Genomic DNA, 18,850 nt, shown 5'->3' on the forward strand with positions numbered 1-18,850 from the left:
TATTGTTCTTTATTAATAGTGAAAAAACTCGTGCTTGTCGAAGCGTTCGTTGGTTTTTAGAGTTCGATGGCTTAGACGTATTCCAGTCCAGCACCCCCATCCCATCATCATGTTCATCGACACTACACTAGTAGCTGCGTCGCTGGCGACGGTAGCCAGAGCTGCCCAGCCTGGAGCTCCTCAGCCCGTTGCCGCGCCCATGCGAGACTTGGAATGGGGTCAAATCAACTTCTTACATACCACAGATACACATGGCTGGCATGGCGGTCATCTACAAGAGTAAGGCCTTCTATCGATGTCTTCTTTTTCCCTGTGCCCCTTTCACTCTGTGATGTGATGCTCACTGGTATATGGATAGGCCGCAGTATTCGGCTGACTGGGGCGATTACATCTCCTTTGCTGAGCACATGAAGAAGAAGGCCGATGAGCAAGGTGTCGATCTCCTTGTCATCGATACGGGCGATCGGATAGAGGGCAACGGCCTGTACGACGCCTCGGACCCCAAGGGCAAATACACCTCCGATATACTCCGCCAGCAGCCCCTCGACGTCATCTGCACCGGCAACCACGAGCTGTACCAAGCCTCATCCGTCCTGCGCGAACACGAGACTACCGTGCCCAACTACAGAGAGTCGTATCTCGCATCCAACCTGGATTACATAGAGCCCGAGACCGGCAATCAAATTCCGCAGGCACAGCGGTACCGAAAGTTCACTAGCAAAAACCAGGGGCTCAACGTCGTCGCGTTTGGCTTCATCTTCGACTTCGACCGGGGCGCCAACAACAGCGTCGTGCAACAGGTGGAGGAGACGGTCAAACAGGATTGGTTCTTGCAGGCGATACGAGAGAAGCCCGACCTTTTTGTCGTCGCCGGGCATGTCGGGCTTCGGATGAAAGAGTTTGAGCTGATTTACAAAGTCATCCGAGACCAGAACTGGTACACCCCGATCGCATTCTTCGGAGGTCATGCTCACGTCCGAGATGCGCGAAAGTTCGACGACAAAGCATTTGCCATTGCAAGTGGTCGTTACATGGAGACGATTGGCTGGGTGTCTATGGACGGCATTAACAAGAAGTCGATAGCACAAGCCGCAGATGTATCGACCGAGGCAGCATCAGTGTCCTTCAAGAGACGCTACATCGACAATAACTTATATGGACTCCACTACCATACCGGCTTGAACGAGACTACGTTTCCCACAGAGAAGGGTCGTAATGTTACGAAACTAATTGCAGAGAGTCGAAAGTCCTTGAAACTGGACAACGCCTATGGCTGTGCTCCGCAAGACTTGTGGATGAGCCGTGCAGAGTTCCCTAGCAATTCCAGTGTCTTCACCTGGCTCCAGGATCAGGTCATCCCTGACATGGTCAGCAACAAGGAAAGGAAAGACGTTCCGAGACTGGCTATTGCGAACACCGGAATGGTTCGTTTCGATATCTTCAAGGGAGCTTTTACTACCGACTCGACGTTTATAGTGTCGCCGTTCCTGAGTCGATGGAACTACATCCCTGACGTACCTTATAATGTAGCCAAGAAGATCATTGACCTGCTCAACCGCGGTGGCCAAGTCGCTGCCTTCGAAGCAGACCCTGCCCTCGATATCAAATACCTCGTCAGTCCCGAGCAGTGGTCTCTCCGAAACCGCCCACACTTTGAAGTAGATGCTGCTCCTGAGAAAACCAGCATGCGCTTCGGAGAAGATTCGGGCCAGAAGCCCCTGGCTGAAAGCAACCAGGACAACGCAGGAGCCAACAACAAGCCTGATCTGATCGGCGGCTACACCACATCAGATGACTTTGGAACCGACGGCGATGACACAGAGCACGCGCCGCTCCAGTTCTATGCGGTGCCCAATTGTATTCAGACCCCGATTGATTTCCCCGTTGATGGCAGCAAGCCCGCAACGGTGGATCTCGTTTTCGTCGACTACACCCAGCCTTACGTCCTGGCGGCGCTGCGCTACAGCGGCGGCGACTACCAGACTGATGACGTTAAACCGTACTCAGAGCTTAGCATGACGGACATGATGGTTAAGTGGATTGGTGAGAATTGGAAAGGTAAATGTTAGATCACGAGAAAGGTACGAATGGCGAGAATTTCCAGCGGAACCCGATAGACTGTAGTATGTCCATCGATGGTACGTGGAAAGGGCGGAACTGATGATGGTTTTGGGACGGGAACTGCATTTTTAATTTAGGGTGACTTCAGTATGTTGAATGAGACTGGTCATAGACCAAGGTTAGGATTAACTCTTTGAGGAATAGAAGATCAACTATAACACACCCGGAAGCTTTCTCGACAGACTATGGTTTTGAGCATTTTAAGGGGTTGGTTGATTTATAGGGGTATCATATTGCTCCGTAAAGGGGCTTGAAGTGTACAGGCGGACTTGGAAATCGTATTCCTCTTGGGGTTTCTTACGACTCTTCGTCTCGACTTCTCGATCCGTGCCGACTTCGTGATTCTGACCTCTCCCGGTCTTGGCTCCTTCGACGATCCTCACTGCTGCTCCGCCTGTCCCTCCTCTCACTATCCTCCCTTACCTCGCCTTCGTCATCGTCGCTATTTCTCGCACCATCATCACTACTACCACCACCACCATTTGTCATTTCGACGTCGTCCTCGTCATCGTTGTCTTTGTTGCCATTATCGTCATCGTCGTCGTCGAGCAGGTCCTCGATGTCGCCCAGGGGGCTGACCCGCGGCTCGAGCTGGTCGAGGTCCTCGTACATCTCGCGCTTGCCCATCTGCCACAGGCTCGTGGCGCACACGCGGTCCTTGGTGAGCAGGTCGTCGACGAACTGGTCGACGTACGTCAGGCTGGTGCCGGCGCGGGCCTTGCGGCGCAGCTTGCGGCGGTCCTCGAGGTAGGGCTCGAGCGTGCGGTAGACCTCGGGCGCGGTGCGGGTCAGCCTGACATAGAACAGGGCGAGGGCGCGCAGGTACTTGAACTTGTCGCCGCCGAAGGCGAGGTACTCGTGTAGGACGGCGTCCGAGGGCGCCAGCTGCAGCAGCTTGAAGGCGAGGCAGAGGAAAGGGGTAGGTTTTTGCGAGGAGCCGTACGTGCCGCCCACGAAGCGGACGTGCCGCACGACCCGGTCCACGATGTCGGCCTCGTTGACGCCGAAGCACTGGTCCTTGAAGAAGAAGGACTCGACGATGCGCTCGCGCACGGCTTTCTCCAGAATCGTGGACGGGTTCAGGCCGTTGGGCGTCAGGGCGATGGTGGCGGAGCCGCGCTCGTCGACGAACTGGCGCGCGTCGGCGCGGTGGGTGGCCATTGCTTCTTCTTTTTCTTCTTTTCTTCGGGCTCGGCTCTCTTGCAGTTTAGAAAATAGAGGCTGGTTGGTCTGGCTGTACGTAATGTATTTGTTACCCTTTCGAACGAGGTGTGTGGATTGGTATGTTTGCTGCAAAAATCTTGGAATAAGAGTCAGTCTTGTCACCGCGGCGGGCAATGCGACGACAACGTGATTGCTACTGGACTGGTTGGAATGGCGAAGCTCTCTATCGATAGGGACTTTTTGGTGGGGCAGCTGAGAGCTACGGCCTGAAGCAAAGCCAATTCAAGCCATATCAGCCCTGCAGCCCCGCCTCCCCTGTCCCCGGCTCAATTCAGGAGCTACCTAGAGGCTAACCTACCTATGTTCGCAGAAGACGATCTTACAAGTTGTCATGAGGCAGTCAACCTGGAGCTTACAGAGCATCGAGACCATATGGTAGGCTACTATGTGTGATTTGCTGTAAATATTGTAAATCAGAAGTTTCAATAAGCCAGGCCTCCTTTTCTTCTGGACTTCCAGAATAGCACTATACCACGAAAAATACATCATGCTGCTCACCAAAACCAGTTGCAATAATCCCCAAACGCCACCCAACTCCTGGAACTCCAAGAAACTGTCAAGTACAGGCCCTTGAACTGAGCCCGCTGTGTAAAATATCACACGACAGCCTCGCGATACCGCCGCCGCCTGGACATGCTCTTCTCACGGCACTATTGAATCTGATCCAGAAGTCTTTTCCGCCTCCTATCCATCAGGTCGTCCTGGACTTCTTGCAGAGTGGGCAGCTCCCAGCCTTTCCCGTCACCACTATCGCCGGGTAGAGACTCCCACCCTTGGGCACCTCGCCCTTGCCGCCGCCCTGGTTGAATAACGTGTCGAAGGCCTCCTTCTCCTTCTCGGCCTCGTACTGCAGCAGCGCTTCGTCCTCCTCGTCCGGCGCGTATCCGTAGTACTTGGCATCGACCGCCTTCCTCAGGTCGTCCCGGTTCTCCAGGGACTTCTCTTCCCGGCCCTTCTGTGTCGCGGCCTCGAAGAGCTCCTTAACGCCGGGCAGCTCCTTGGCGCGCCCGAAGTACCGGTATCCTTTCCCTCCTCCCGGTATCTCCTCCCGGTCTCGTCGTAGACTTTGCCGCCCCCGCGCATGTAATTCGGCCCCCCTAAATTCCGTATCTGCACCTCCCACATGTGCTTCTCGCGCATCAGCTTGTTGATCTCGTCGTTCAGGTCGCGGATCTGGTAGTCGCTCAGCGCCGAGTCCTGGATCTTGGACACCTTGCGCGAGATCTCCTTGAGGGTCTGGCCCCGCCACTTCTCGCACGACGGGATCGAGTCCACCTCGGTGATGACCTTGGGCCGCCTCGTGCGTCCGGCGTCGATTATGCCCAGGTCCGCTGCTTGCGCCTCGCGGAAGCGGAACAGCATCGACTGAGCCTTCTCACTGTTTCGCGCCTGTAGGGTGAGGGGGTTGGTTAGCTTAGCTTAGGGGGACGGGATGCCAAAATTGTCTGTCGAAAGGGGGAGGGCTGCGTACCATGGTGCCGAATTGGGAGAGGCTCTGGCCTCAAGTATGCGAACAGGAATGAGAAGGCGAGGTAGTTTGGCCGGTCTGTTTGTGTTGAAAGGTTGACTGGTGCTTTGAGCTCTCTTCGTTTCGAGATGGGAAAAGTCACAGCTCAGCCTCATCAATTGCCAACTTAAAGGTGGGGCTAATCAATGGTGGCTTAGGCCCGAACATAGCAAGAACGCGCTTACTTTCAGAGGGACGCGCTCAACCAAGCAGCAACATTCCTTTCTTTCTATCACTCACAATTTTGTCTTTCTCTCTTTTGCAGCTCGGAAAATAGAAACAGAAACAATCGACGATTTACGATTTACGGACTCTCTAATATGTTCTTGCACACATTCTGATTTGCTCTGTCTGCAACGCAGTACGGCATCTGGCAGTAAGCAGTCTTAGGATGCGCCGGTTGATAGCATGGTCTACTTCCCGGCGTCGTTTGACCGATGACTTCTGCCCTTTGAAGTATGCCTTTTGGAAGAGTATCTACTGATCTCCACAAACTGCCATCTGCTTGCCCAAGCAGTAAAGACTTATCGCTATAAAAGACACCGAATAGCTGACCTGTTCACTTACGGATGTCATGCCCGGCAGCTGTGATGCAGCATTGCTGCAGCACAACCCTTTTTTCTTTTCCCTCTTGTCCAAAGTGTCGAACCATTTGATCCTAGCCTTGCAGGGAAGAAAACCTCAATTGCGAGCTACATGGAGCTGTTGACTCTAGTCTTCAGTGCATGACGAAAATATGCAAAGAACAGAAATCTGAGCGAGGCGGACCAGCATGGCCCTTCCATATCCCCCCAAGCTGACGTACCAGCGTGCAGGCCCTCCTCTTCTCCATCTCAGCCATCCGGTTTGGCGTTGTCAGGCGGCTTTGACCCCAACCTTCAGCAAGGACGACAGACAGCAATTGGTCGAGGATGAGCTGCCACGGCGGCTTGTCTTGTGAGGCTTCAAATTAGTTTTCAATCGGAGTTGAGGGTGACGATGGCGAAACCGCCTCGGCGAGTGGCCAGGGGTTGGGGTTCCGTATGCCTGGGACTGAGGCGAAGGAGAACACACTCTTGTCCTTACAAGATGCCCGATGATGACAAAGTATCCAAAAAGCCAAATTTGCAGGCAGCCTCTTCCGCGCCTACACGCGGTTTATGGTTGCCCATGAGAAATGGAAGAGCTTATTTGAGGGCATATCGAAAGGACTCCTTTATGTGTGACCTGTCCGGTCCATACCATGGCATAACATGGGTCACTTTGCACATGCGTGAGAGTTGTTTCCCAGTGGAATCAATATCGGGTATAAAACCTGATTGTTTTTCAATTTCCAGAATACTTTTCCGGCAGTCTATATATATGATTCAAGTCGAGTGCTCTCTCCCAACCAGTCGGCTTCTCGTATTATATACATCTTCTAAGATGCCCCCAGGGGTTTCTTGGCTGTCAAGCCACTACCATCGACGAACTCAGGTGGCGAGGATCTGAATGGTTTCCGACAGATCTGGTGCTTGTCTCGGCAAGCCGCACTACACCATCCAGGCATGATAACAACCTCCGGCGGAGTTTTACCAGTTCGGAGTGAGCACGCTCTTCTTGCCCAGTGCACGCTTTCAAGCGTTAGCTCTTCATCGAGGCTGGTGCCCAGGCTGAGTTGGAACGCCACTTCAGGGCACGTCGACCCAGCCGTATTCAGTCTCCCCGTGGTCTCGTCGAAGGCGCCCGGCATCAGCCGTTTGTATGTTTTGCCGCATGGCATGCAAACATAGGCGTAGTGGTATATTTTACACATGGCGTAATAGGTATGAACTAGCTTCAACTTGCTTGGGATGTTTCCACTCGTCTGGTATACCATTACTGAGCTTTGATACGCGAGTCTACCACTGGTATATATAGGTCAGAAAAAGGTCCACATGCATCACAATGTATTTGTCGCTCAACAATGACCTTTATATCTCTTTGTAGGCCTTTTAAGTAAGGGATTCTATGTTGATGGCAAGCTTTACCTGTGAAAGTTGGTATACCGGCTATTTGTTGCCATCCAGGGCGCGCTGGGTATGACCAGAACGGCTTGACTGTGTGTTCGATTGGTAGCTGTTGTGGGCAGAATGCTGCTCTATTCGAGACCAATCCTGGTGGACTATGACTTCGATCTTGGGCTTCCGCGTTCATGTTCCAGATACGAAAGCGATTCCTGTCGGGTGCGAAACTCTTTATTCCGATCGCTGCAAAGAACATTTCTCGCGTACTGCTTAAGTTCTTGGGACGGTTGCTTCGCTGCTTCAACATCGGCCTAATTGTTAGGCCGAGTCACTTACAGGTCTATGGAATCTACGCAATTGGCATATGTGCCAGGCTGGACCAGTCCAAAGACTATCCAGACGCATCGTTGGTGTTCGGTATGCACTATTCATCTAGCTGGTTGCATAATGGCCAGTGGGTATACTGGTTATCTTGTCAGCCGCTTGGTGGCGTTGCACTCGCATCTTGTTCGAAACAGGCGTGCTTGATGATGTGAGAGGTGGTAGGGCAGCTGGCCACGGCGATACATGCGGGATAGTACCGGGCGCAGCTCATGTTCGCGGCGCCCGTGTCCATGGCGAACCAGTACCGGACGCAGGCAGCCGTGGACGGACTCTTCGTCGACGAACTTAGCCATGGCTTGGAGCGGAGGATCTTTGACGCCAATGACCAGATCTTCGCCTGGAAGGCGTCGCGAGTCTGCGATCCGGGAGCCCCAACTCGGCAACCTCTGCGTGCCGCTCACCGTATTCAACACAGAAGAATGACCGGGTTAACCCGCCCGAGCTGGAAGTACCCATCCTGGAAAGGGGTCGTCGCCGAGCAGATGCGAGCCGGGCTGGAGCGGGCCGTCACGCTGCCCATCAGCAATGCAACGTATGGCCGCTCCTCATACATCAGCGCCCGGCTCTGGGTCGACGAGCTGCGACTGCTGCTAAGCAAGATGAGCTCCGCCAACATCACCTTTGGAATGCAAGGCCGCGGCCTGGAAAATATGTCCGGAGGCTTTCCAAGCCATCTTTCGGGCACATGCCACATCCATTTACATGGACAGCCCCTACCCGAGGCTGGCTAGTGATGTAGCTAAAGCGGGCTTGGTCAAGAATATACCATTGATATTATACTAGCAGGATTTTCCTTCCTTGATGACGACCACGGCCGCAATAGTACCGCATATCCGTTTCGAGAATATCAATATGCCTTGCCTCTTCGGTATCGTCCTCGCTGCTCCTGCGCAATTAATATGAATGCCTCGCGGAGTAAGCAACCTATTGCCATAAGGGATCCGTAGTTCGGGCTGGGTTGTTTGCGTTCTTTCACCCTAGACTGTCCCACCAGGGGGCTTAGAATCGCCACCGTCCCCTTAGCGACGATGGCATTTCAATATCTTTTCGGGCAGCTATTCGATATAACTGGCTGTTATGATGAATCTACGCACTTAATAATTATTTTCTCTTCATTCTCTTCCAAAGCAAAGGCGCAGGTCAGCGTACACATACGAACGAAGCCAGTATATCGAGTGGGTCAAGCTGCTGGGTACCATACAGTAATACAAGCGACACTGCCGAGTAGGCTGTACCCTTGGGAGATCCAAACACTCACACATCCGCCGGTCCACTTGTGAGGCTGCTGGTTGTGGCTTAAGGGAATAAAGTGTATATGGCCTTATGCTGGTGACCTAATTGTAACTCCAGCCACACACTCTCCACCAATCGCAGGGGCTTGGAAAGAAATATGCCTCGGTGGACTGGTATACTACTTTCTTTACGCCCTAGATGGGAATGAGATCAGGAAGGTCGAACATGCCAAAGGGTGTCGTTATAAAGAGGTTACCCTGGCATCCTCATGATCCAATACTTTTCGAAATGTACCGGCAATCACCAGTCTTGCACTCTCACACAAGACGTCGTTTCACATCACCACCACTACTACCGTGTCGTTCTTCGGAGCCTTCTTTGTCATTCTCCCGCTCGCGGGTAAGCTTCTCCATCTCCCATCTCAAACACGGGCAGCTCCTACTCTTGGCGACGATGGGGTCCTCTCCATCTCAGCCCGAAACATTGCCAACAACAACCTGGCGTCTCACGAGGAACACCCGATGATGGAGAAATAAGCCCGCTGGCTGCACAGTAGCAACCCCCCACACCCTGATGATGCGGAGCAACGCCAGCTCCGTGCTGGAGAGGCTCCCGACCTTCTCTTGGGTCGAATGCCACCCCGACCACAACGGGTGCCTGATCGTGAACAGGGCTACCATCCCGACGGGGTGATGATGGCAGAAGCGGTGGATAAAGAAGAAGATGATGAGGAGGAGGAGGGCACAGCCGGCATCACGGCACGCGGTGTTGCTGCTGTTGTTAGCCCCCGGCTTTCCGGATGGAGCGTGAAAAAGCTCGGCGCCGAGTATCACTACAAGACGTACCACTGGCTGACGAACGACTTCGGCGAGGACGAGTACGCCAGGTTCGAGTATTACATCACCTTTAACTGAGTCGTAAGCACCTTCCACTTTCCCCTTTCCCCTTCCCCCCTTTCCCATTTCCCATTTCCCATTTTCCCTTTTCTTTTCCTTCTCCTTTTCTTACACCAATGAATCTACATCACACAATGCGCGATAGACAGAGAATCGATGATGATAAGTACATGTCATCTGCTAACAATCCACAAACAAAAGTGCCGCGCCGTGCTATCCAAGAGCAACGGCGGCGAGCTCATGGCGAGCCACGACTTCAAGGAGTGGGCTGCCGGCGCCGTTCCCGTCGCGACGGTGACGAGGACGGTGATGCACAACGGCCCCTTGCACGACAAGCACCTCATGGTGCGGTTCGCGTGCGGGTTCAAGTACAACCGCTCCTGCGACGACGGCGGATCCGAGGCGCTCATGATTGGGGACAAGAAGGCCGCGTGGGCCGGGAAGCCCGAGCGGATGTGCAATTGGGGGAAGCAGAGCATCGAGAAGAAGGAGAAGTGCGAGAAGAAGAAGCAGTAGGCTACTACTACGTAACCTCCTCGATAAGTATGCAGGCTTGAGTTCTGGGGGTGGGTTCTCGCCGGCCGAACATGGAAAAGGGGGGAACGGTCGGGTATGTTGATAGGAGGCGCCCTATTAGTATCTCTAGAAACGTAGAGGCAAGGTCGCCTGTAGTTGAGTTGATAGTGTTTCTGTAAGCATAAACTATGACAAAAGCTTCGTCCTTCCATGCGATTTCCAAAGTACAGAACAAGAGCAGCATGATGGCATCGATAGCTGCCGAACATTTGATACACAAAACCGAGCTGATCGGAAGCAAGGAAGCAAACTCAACAGATGTTGTTCTTATTGGACTCGTATTCATTCATCATCATCTTGGTCCAGCTCTAATGTGACCATATGGTTCTCCTAGGTCATACAGGACATCTGGTATTGTCAGATGTCCCTCCAAAGAATGCCACTCGAGAGTCTCTTCCTCATATCAAGTGGTTCCTGGCAGGGAGGCAACTATAGCAACATCCAGTAGTATGTGTGCGGCCTCAGATCATAGCCACGTGCCAGCATCACTTCTGCTGTGGCGTATCCTTGACTGATTCTTCGCCCAGCACTTTACTCGCAGCCATAAACCTGTGCACAGATGTCGAATGAGCAAATGAAGTGCCAACTCACTCTCCAAGCTCCGAATAGATGCAGACAGACAGCAAAAGGCCTAGAGAAGAAAAAAGAAAAGGGAAAAAAAAAAAAGAAAAGGAAAAAAAAAGAACAAAATTTACTTACATGCCGCCGTGCCAACTGCCCAACCCACGCATGGCCTCGGCCTGCACGGCCGTCATGCGCAGCAGGTTCTCGGTATCGGCCAGGTTGGACGAGAGCTGCTCCAGCTGAGAATGGAGATGGGACTTTTTGTGAAATTCCCCGACGGGGGGTTCGGTCTTGGTCAGCTAAATTCCCGATCTACCGAGTTTGTCTTGCACTCGATGTTCCAAAAATAAGAAACTCCTCACCAATTGCCGCGCCTTGACCGCGTTTCCGAACTCTGCGGCGCTATCGACTGCCGGGTGGTCATGCCGCTGCCCGTGTTGAAATTCCTCGAGGCCATAGCGAGCGGAATTCGGCAGGGGGGGATGGTGGTTTTCTTCTGTCTTTCCGAATGAGAAAAAAAAGATTGCGGCTGAATGAGGACAGACTGGTCAGGGTTCAATGGCTTTTTATTAGACTTCCCGTTGATTGATGATGTTTCGTTATGTCGTGGTAGGGTCGTCGGAGGGGAGCTAATGAGTTGTTGTTGTTGTCATTTGGTGTACCAATTGGATTATGACTTTCTGTACGGGGAGGGTTCCACTCTACAAGCCGCGTTATTGAACCAATTAAAGGTTGGGCATCAGCATGTAAAGGTACGTACCTCTCATACCGTATACCTGCGATCAATATGATTCAGACATGTTAACATTGAAATTGATTGATTTATTAATACAAGTGTACTTATGTAGGTATGTATGTACATGCCGTATCCGATCGTATCAGTGTAGGTAGGCAATTAAGGGAGCCATCATTCATTCCTGCCCCTGGAGAATGAGGGGTACGGCCATTCAACAGCGATACACAACACCATTCAGCTCATCATCGTCTCCTGCATAAGTCCGAAAGCCCAGAGGCACGCACCGTCAATATATTCCGCGAGCAGCAGAAACATCCCGCCACCAGGGGCAAGTGCTTCGGTATCTAATATGACCAGTATCTGAACAACACAAGATATGAACGTTGGTCTATCCGAGGATGGCCGACCAAGCCACACCGGGCGTCGACGGCCTTTCATCTCTGCTGACGACATGTCAACCCCTTTTCCCGTGTCAAAGCGTAATCAGACGCCACCCTCATCTCGCTTACCTGAACTGTAAAGAACTTGTCAAGTTGTCAGCAGCAAGTAAGCAAGGGAGGCCGATGACGACGAAGCCGTGAAATCTTCTCTCCGAGTGCTAAGGTGAGGTACTACCCGCTTGCCGCATGGAATGTAGGCCAAAGATGAGAACTCAGTATGAAACGAATGCTGTGCGACATTACTGCAGTGTAGCCCGCCAACACCAACCCGACGGCTAGGACATGGTCAGTCAGACCAGAATGTGAAGGCCAAGTCTACAGTGAATGACACCCCTGACCCCCTATTCCAGGAACATGTGGCGCTGAAGCTAATCTATGCACGCCTGTCCGTCATGAATAAATCACCATCACAGCTATTGCATTATATCCTACATTATTATTTTCTACACTCGAATTCATTGTATTTGCCCTTCCTACTGTGTCTGTCGCAATAAAGTGGCCTTCATTAAGCCTTGCTCCCTAAGTACGTCTTGTTCTCTCTTTTGTGTGTTGCAATCCGGCACCACCTTGCCATGACGAGACAAAACTCCTTGCTCTCTCTGTACAAAGTCGGCTCTTCTCTCTCTTTCTCCCCATTTGCCATGTTGTATCACCACCCATGGACTTGTTTCGCCCCCAGCTTCCCCCTTGGCAGGCCTTTTGTGGAATATTAGAACTCAAATAGAAGTAAAGTGTAGAAACAAGAGGAAAATCGCGGATGTCGGCCGCTGCGTGTGTGCCATAGTCATGAAAAGCCAAGATGCTCCACTACTGCTCTCTTCTCAACTCTCGCTGCCCAGGTGCGGTGGCTCAGGAACCCCTCATACCGGCGATGGTTTTTGTCCAGTAAAGGGGGGACTAACCACGGTAGGGAGGCAGACCAGAATCCAGATCTAATCGTAAACATGCCTTCTTCCGCAACTCCCTTCGCAGAAAAACAGATACGCCTAGAAAAACGTGCGACTTGGCCAAAAAACACGATGCAAGAGTCGTCAAGACGCACCCAAAGATCGGTTCCATGACCAGAATTTTATACAGTCCTATCCCCTTTTGTGTGCCCAATCTTCATGGGACGGAATTAGGCCCTATCAGTATTAGGTCCGTCCAGGACGAAGAATGCCGAAGCACATCCGAGTATCTCCAGAATTCGGGGGTCCGGCAAACTAGACATTAACTGCCTTAAATGCCTCTAGTTCGTGTGTCATCGTGATCCGAGGAAAAAGGAAATGTGTGTGTGCCCATGTTGACAATGGGGAAATGATGTGAACTGCTAACACGAAACCCCGCAACCCAATGCATATCACCAGAAATGAAAAAGTTGCTGCTTCGTCGTGCCAAAAAAGGAAATGATGCCTTATGTGTTTGGGGGAATGCCACCCCCGGAGATAACCTCGAATAAGCCAAGTGTGTGCTGTGGGAAATCGTAGCCAATCGTTTGGGTCTAAAAAAGGTGCTTGCTGAGCACATTCTCGCGCTTGCAAAGTGCAAGGGTGCGATGACATGAGTCAAGATCGAATCAAACCGTGGTCTATATGCGAGCATGATCAGTCGTCACGTTCATCTCGTTGTTACGGTCGGACAGGCCGGCAGCGATATTCGAGACGGCGCACCTTATCGGACTCCGACGGCCGGTCGAGGGCCGAGGCTACTCTGGCTACTATGCGCAGAGGGTTCGGACTCGAGGTTGATGGAATCACCACTCCCCGCGCTGGCGCTCGCACTGCCGGTCAGACTCCGTACATTTTTGGGCTTCGGTGGTTGGAGGGCGCTCACCCCGACACGTTGTTCCACCTTCTGAGGCGCAACCGCGTTTCCCGGGGGGGTACCGAGGAACCGGTTGTCGCATTCCATCCGGCGGAGATGGGCGACCATTCATACCAGGTCCTCCCATCATTCCATTAGGTGGCGACGGCCGTCCATTGCCGCCGCGGATCGAAGGGCTGTAAGGGCCTCCAGGCGAGTGACTAACGCGTCGTGGGAACGGGCCGTTCATGCCACTCATGCCACCTGGGCCGGAGATTTGGTCCAGATGTTGTGCCGTAAGAGAATTGGCCCTAGAGCCTGCTTGCATTTGTCCTCGGTCTACACCAGCATATCGGTTGGATGTCGACGACATGAGCGTATCGTCGAGGAAGTTTTCGTGCAGGCCAGGAATCGAATTCATACCAACTTGACTAGTACGGTTTCTGCCAAATCCAGGGCGGCCGAATCGACTGTTCCGGGCGGACATGTTACTGCCTCCGTTACCCATTTCAGGGTCTTGTCGTATCTGTTTCTGATTGGGAGCATTCATCCGAGCCTTTCTCGAGGTAACGCTCATCATATCGAAATTGTCGGGGTCGATCATCGGCGTCATCGGAACGGCATTAGGATCAAAGAAATCGTCCAATTCTTCATCCTCGTCATCAAATGCACCACCACGGACGGACGGTGGCGGACCTGGACGTCGTCGAGGGCCAGGGGGTCCGGGCGGGCCGGGAGGAGGACCTCGTCTAAAACGCATTTCCTGCTCTTTGAGGGCAATCTCCCTCTGGCGAAGTTGAAGTTCCCTCTCTCGCAAGGCGATTTCGGAACCCTCGCCAGGATATGCCCCATCCGGGCCAGCTTCGGCAATGTCGTCGTAGAGCATCAAATGGCTGAATTCGTTTAGATCCGTCTCTTCCATCGATCCACGTCTTGAAGGCTGCCTCGATCCAGCATAGCCGTTGGGTGGGCCACGGTAACCATTAGGCGGACCGCCATTGCCCATGCTTGGCGGGGGTCCGCGACGCATGCCAGGAGGCGGACCGGTGTAATTGGACGAGTTTCTCGGTCGCGGGCCAGCTCGACCCATGCCATTTCCATTCGGCATACCGTTGGGCATCACACGCTGCGGCGGGGGTCCATTGGTCGACATGCGGGGCATTGGACCGGCTCCTCCTGATGGTGAACCAGACGGAGCAGGATAAGCAGCTGGAACTTCCTTGGGTCTCTGTTGATTTGTGATGTTCGTGTGGTGGAATATAGCATACAGTGCATCAATGGTTGGCACCTTGACACCTGCCGCCTGGCAAGCTCGCGTGGGGAACCCAGATACGTCTCAACCTCCATTGGGCGTCGAGCGATATAGTCTTGCCACATAATGCTGCCGCTTTCTGAAGGCTGACACTGTTCTTTAACAGTGCTGTCTTTAAAGTTCGGGGTAAAACTGCAGCCCTGGGCGGTTGCAAGTACCATGAGCTCGTCGATCACACCATACACTAGTTCACGAACACCCTTTTTTCTCTAGTAGAGCCGCGTGTGACGAGGTGTCGAAAATGACACTGGCGGGGTGGAAAGCGATAGGCCTAGAGATCATTAGCCGAATCAAAACAACATGAAGGAAATAAAATAGTCTGGCTTACCCGATGACCCGCTCATACTGCTGTTGACGAATGTTGGAAGACACTTTACAGTCTACTTGACCGGTACTTAAGGTCATCGCTAGAGCCTGTGCCATATCTTCCTGTATATCGTCGCCGGGATGTTGGTGTTCTCGTTGGCGGGCCCAACCCAAATTTCTGTTGACCCCCTGTGCTCGAACTCACTAGCTCCGAGCTGAGTGATTTGGGCGTTGGAAACAAGTGACAGCACAACGTTGGTCGGAAACCTATCTTCGATGGCCTTCTCGATGCCCAGCGTATGTGTAGTGTTGATGAGGATACATGTGTGTTGCGGTGTGACAACGGAATCAATTACTGAAGCAATATCGTAGACATCTGGCAGGGCCTTGATGCAGAGAATGACGTAGTCGAAGGCACCCTCCTTCAGTTGTGCGGCCTCTTCGGGGGTTCGTACAACTAGAAGTTGTTAGCATCACGATCACAACCCTCCATTGGAATCAAACGCGTCTGAACACCTACCCTGTCGCGGCTTAAAGCGTTCGTTGCCAAATGCATCGGACCTGAGGTTCAGGGGTTAGCTAATCTCTGACTTCGACTCCTCACCCCTCGGGCGTTTAGACAAGAGACTTACTTGAACGAGATGCCGTATTGATGTACGCTGTCGAACCCAGACTTCCACACCAGCGTTACGTCGCAAGCGTTAGTGGCTTGTAGTCTCCATGACAGAAAAGCCGAGACTGCATTGCCGCCCACTGCACATATGTTCATTAGTTCATCATACTCTGCCATGGCGAAATCGAACGGAAGAAGCGACACATAGGGGTGTTTGTCTCCACGAGGAGAGCTAGGGATAGTAAACGAGAGTGGGAGGGTTCAACGAAAAGGAGATTTCAAAGGGAGATGGTGGGCAACGGGTGAGATTTGACAAGGAAAGGGAGGCAAGCGCTTTTGCCCCTGCCCCCCAATCGGTGGTACAGAAGGTTGGACAGGGAAAGCAAGAGCGCGCGTCAGGAAAGGTCATGTATACAAGCAGCTGTCGGCAAGGATAGGAATGTGAACAGGGTCGGGACCGTTCACAAACTTGGGTAGTACCGCTCCCAAACAGCTGGCAGCTGGCGTACACAAGGGTATATCCAGATTGGGTAATGCGGAATAGCGACAAAACGGGGAAGAGCAGCAACGAACCTGAGAGAATCTTGAGTCGTGGTGTTGTAGGCGCCATGATAATGACAGTGGAGCCAAAGCCTGGCCAAGCGATTGATGGGGTTTCGAGTGTTCGGATCGAGGGTGAAATAGGTATAAAGCCCCAGTCGCTATATCACGACGGCGATGCTGCCGGGACGACGAAGACTGATCTGAGATGTAGCCTTGTACTCCCGTCGAAGGTAGTCTTGGTGTAGAGGTCACAGGTCACGACCGACAGGGCGCGGAAGTGAGCGACGCCTTATCGATGGGTGTCTGTCTCACGGTAATTGCCCAAAAGCGAGTACTTCGGTTTTCTTTGCGTCTCTCGTACCGGCAACCCAGCATGCAACTATCCTTCTTCTTTTCCCTTGAACTCTCGATGTCCTATACACACTCTCTCTTTTCGCAACGGGAAGCTGAGGGAAGTCCCAGGAGCTACCAGACCCAGTCGAGCTAAGAAGAAGCGGGAGCGCTGCTGCAGATCGGGGAGGATTGGATAGACTTTGGACGTTTCGGCGAAGAGGGTTGTTACAGGGCCATTCGGAGGAGCGAGTAGGTGCGTCTGTTGCTGGAATGCAGGAGATTGGTGACGGTTGGATAAGATGAGACGAATCTTGTCTTCTCGCGAGTAGGGAGGCCACAGAGAGCTGCGGTGGCAAGCTCTAGGCTGTAGGTAGTTCAAACCAAAAAAGGCCCGGACGGATGTGCTGTTGTACCTAACTTCCCACCCCCAATGCAGGTGCAACACGATGCAGAAGCGAGAGTTGGAAAGAAAAGTGTAACGAGCGTAAATGGGTTTAGGAAACACAAGAACCAAGACCACACGAAGCCACGCGCATACAAAGGTTGAGTCCAGGGTTTGGTCTCCTTCTTTGACAGACAGTGGGTTGAGAAGAAGAAGAGAGAGTGCGTGGTGTGGTTTCAACGGGGGGTGGAATGAAGTAAGTGGTCGTGGTAGTGTAGGCCCGACCTTGTTGGTTTAGTTATTAGCCTGCTGGCAGTCGGAGGTAGTAGTTTTGACAACAGCCCTGGAGCCTGGGTCCTCGGGTCCTCCAAAAGTTGCCTTGGTGCGTTGCTTGAGCGTCTTGTTCAAGTTGCGAGGAGCCCAGGGTCAGAGGTGGGTAAAATCAGGTAAGCTGGTTGAGAGTCGGTCGGCGTCTCCTCAAAGAAGCGGGTCTTATTAGACGTTGATGAACAGGGCACTAGCAGCATACAGCAGGACCAGGGTTCGTGAATGTCTGTCTACAAGAGGTACCAAGAGACTTGGGCAGAAATATGACACAAAGCCGCTTTACTTTGGCTCATCCTGACAGAGCAAGCGCATTGGGCCACCCGGCAACAACAAGAACTACGGAGTACGAGTATGCGCTTTAGATGCGACTATAATCGACGAGATGCGTGCGTGAGGGTGAGGGTCGTGGAACCATCTCCCAGCGGCCAAAAAGCAAATAGATAGGCACAGTTGGCGCAGAGCAGAGCGATGGATGGAGTGGGGGAACAAGGCCGTGTGCGCATGTGGTGCGCATGGTATCGATGTTTGGTAAATACGTAGGTAAGAGTCAGGGGGGCGCAGCAGACTGGAATATACAACTAGCACAGGCGGGAGTCTACAATGGCAGGGGGCAGAGAAAGAGACGGGGAGATAAAGAGGCATGTGCTGTATGGATGTACCACTTGATCACTCTGGATAGATTTGGTATCAGCCTGGCCGCCGCCGTGGATAGAGAGAGAAACTCTTTGGAAGACACAGGTGAACTGAGGGACGGGGCCCGGGGACGGGTATTGATTGATGGGTGGGATGGATGGATGGGATGATGAGATGGGGAATCGGTACAGTAAGGGAAGTATCGGGAAGTACCTGGAAAGGTGGTGGTGTAAGCCGCCTGTGCTGCCTGTCTGCGGGAGGGGCGTTATTCGAGACAATGCACCCGCACCGCCTGACTGGGAGGAGTAAAAAATATCAATTCATGGGTACATTCGATGGAACCAGTCCCATCCTACCCGGAATGGCTACAACTCAGTTCGGATGACGTGTGGCATGCGCTGTCTCGTTCTTCCCTTTTTATCCCCTTCTCCGCTACGTTTCTCCTTCATTGCACTGTGTTTCTAGCCGGGCAATGGAAGGGAGCCAGAGTCGGCGCCGGAGCCAGAGCCAGAGGGCTATACTGTAGCGTAGCAGTATGAGGAGAGCTGAGGCTGACTGGGAACTAGGAGGAAAGCTTCCATGGAAGAAAAGAGGGTTATTGTTACTGACAATCGTGATCCTGACGAAATGGACAAAGACTACGATCCAGTCCAATTACCCAGAGAAGGTTAGACCCGCCCCAGCTATTTTAGTCGCCCCGAAATGATCCAGGAAGCGCAGGGAAACCAGGCCGAAGCCAGGGCAAGCAGATACCATCAATCGAACCCGACACCTGATGAGGCGCGGTACTGGAAGCACCAGAGAGCCTACGTACCCGAAGTACTTAACCCAGGACGCCAGCAATGAAAGCCAGCCAGGGGTCGAAAAGCTATGGGATGGACAAACGTAGGCGGCGCGGCTAAAACAAAGGCTCGCTCGTCCTTATGGTCTTTTAGTAGCAGTACCTAGGTCCGCTAATGAACCGCCACTGGCGT

General features: G+C 52.8%; 7 protein-coding genes across 7 annotated transcripts; 4 read left to right on the plus strand and 3 right to left on the minus strand.

Moving 5' to 3' along the window:
- Positions 1-109: 109 nt before the first annotated feature.
- PG994_004593 (Secreted protein) lies at positions 110-2,069 on the plus strand (the record flags this gene model as incomplete). The annotated part of the gene is made up of 2 exons (XM_066856002.1): positions 110-279; positions 359-2,069. The coding sequence occupies 2 exons, from the start codon at positions 110-112 to the stop codon at positions 2,067-2,069; spliced, it is 1,881 nt and encodes a 626-aa protein (XP_066718169.1).
- Positions 2,070-2,418: 349 nt separating this feature from the next.
- PG994_004594 (uncharacterized protein) lies at positions 2,419-3,282 on the minus strand (the record flags this gene model as incomplete). Its single annotated transcript, XM_066856003.1, has 1 exon — positions 2,419-3,282. The coding sequence occupies one exon, from the start codon at positions 3,280-3,282 to the stop codon at positions 2,419-2,421; it is 864 nt and encodes a 287-aa protein (XP_066718170.1).
- A 754-nt stretch (positions 3,283-4,036) lies between these two features.
- Positions 4,037-4,819, minus strand: PG994_004595 (uncharacterized protein; the record flags this gene model as incomplete). The annotated part of the gene is made up of 3 exons (XM_066856004.1): positions 4,037-4,409; positions 4,469-4,734; positions 4,817-4,819. The coding sequence occupies 3 exons, from the start codon at positions 4,817-4,819 to the stop codon at positions 4,037-4,039; spliced, it is 642 nt and encodes a 213-aa protein (XP_066718171.1).
- Positions 4,820-7,409: 2,590 nt separating this feature from the next.
- On the plus strand, positions 7,410-7,931 carry PG994_004596 (uncharacterized protein; the record flags this gene model as incomplete). Its single annotated transcript, XM_066856005.1, has 1 exon — positions 7,410-7,931. One exon carries the CDS (start codon positions 7,410-7,412, stop codon positions 7,929-7,931), a length of 522 nt encoding a protein of 173 aa, XP_066718172.1.
- A 1,197-nt stretch (positions 7,932-9,128) lies between these two features.
- PG994_004597 (uncharacterized protein) lies at positions 9,129-9,347 on the plus strand (the record flags this gene model as incomplete). The annotated part of the gene is made up of 1 exon (XM_066856006.1): positions 9,129-9,347. The coding sequence occupies one exon, from the start codon at positions 9,129-9,131 to the stop codon at positions 9,345-9,347; it is 219 nt and encodes a 72-aa protein (XP_066718173.1).
- A 141-nt stretch (positions 9,348-9,488) lies between these two features.
- On the plus strand, positions 9,489-9,845 carry PG994_004598 (uncharacterized protein; the record flags this gene model as incomplete). The annotated part of the gene is made up of 1 exon (XM_066856007.1): positions 9,489-9,845. One exon carries the CDS (start codon positions 9,489-9,491, stop codon positions 9,843-9,845), a length of 357 nt encoding a protein of 118 aa, XP_066718174.1.
- A 3,532-nt stretch (positions 9,846-13,377) lies between these two features.
- Positions 13,378-15,835, minus strand: PG994_004599 (alcohol dehydrogenase; the record flags this gene model as incomplete). Its single annotated transcript, XM_066856008.1, has 6 exons — positions 13,378-14,723; positions 14,937-15,010; positions 15,068-15,119; positions 15,251-15,502; positions 15,566-15,606; positions 15,678-15,835. 6 exons carry the CDS (start codon positions 15,833-15,835, stop codon positions 13,378-13,380), a joined length of 1,923 nt encoding a protein of 640 aa, XP_066718175.1.
- Between the last annotated feature and the right edge of the window lie 3,015 nt (positions 15,836-18,850).

Source organism: Apiospora phragmitis, assembly GCF_038363925.1.
Source record: "Apiospora phragmitis strain CBS 135458 chromosome Unknown utg000005l:1.0-4161743.0:1.0-4166827.0, whole genome shotgun sequence".
NCBI classification, from domain to species: Eukaryota; Fungi; Ascomycota; class Sordariomycetes; order Amphisphaeriales; family Apiosporaceae; genus Apiospora; species Apiospora phragmitis.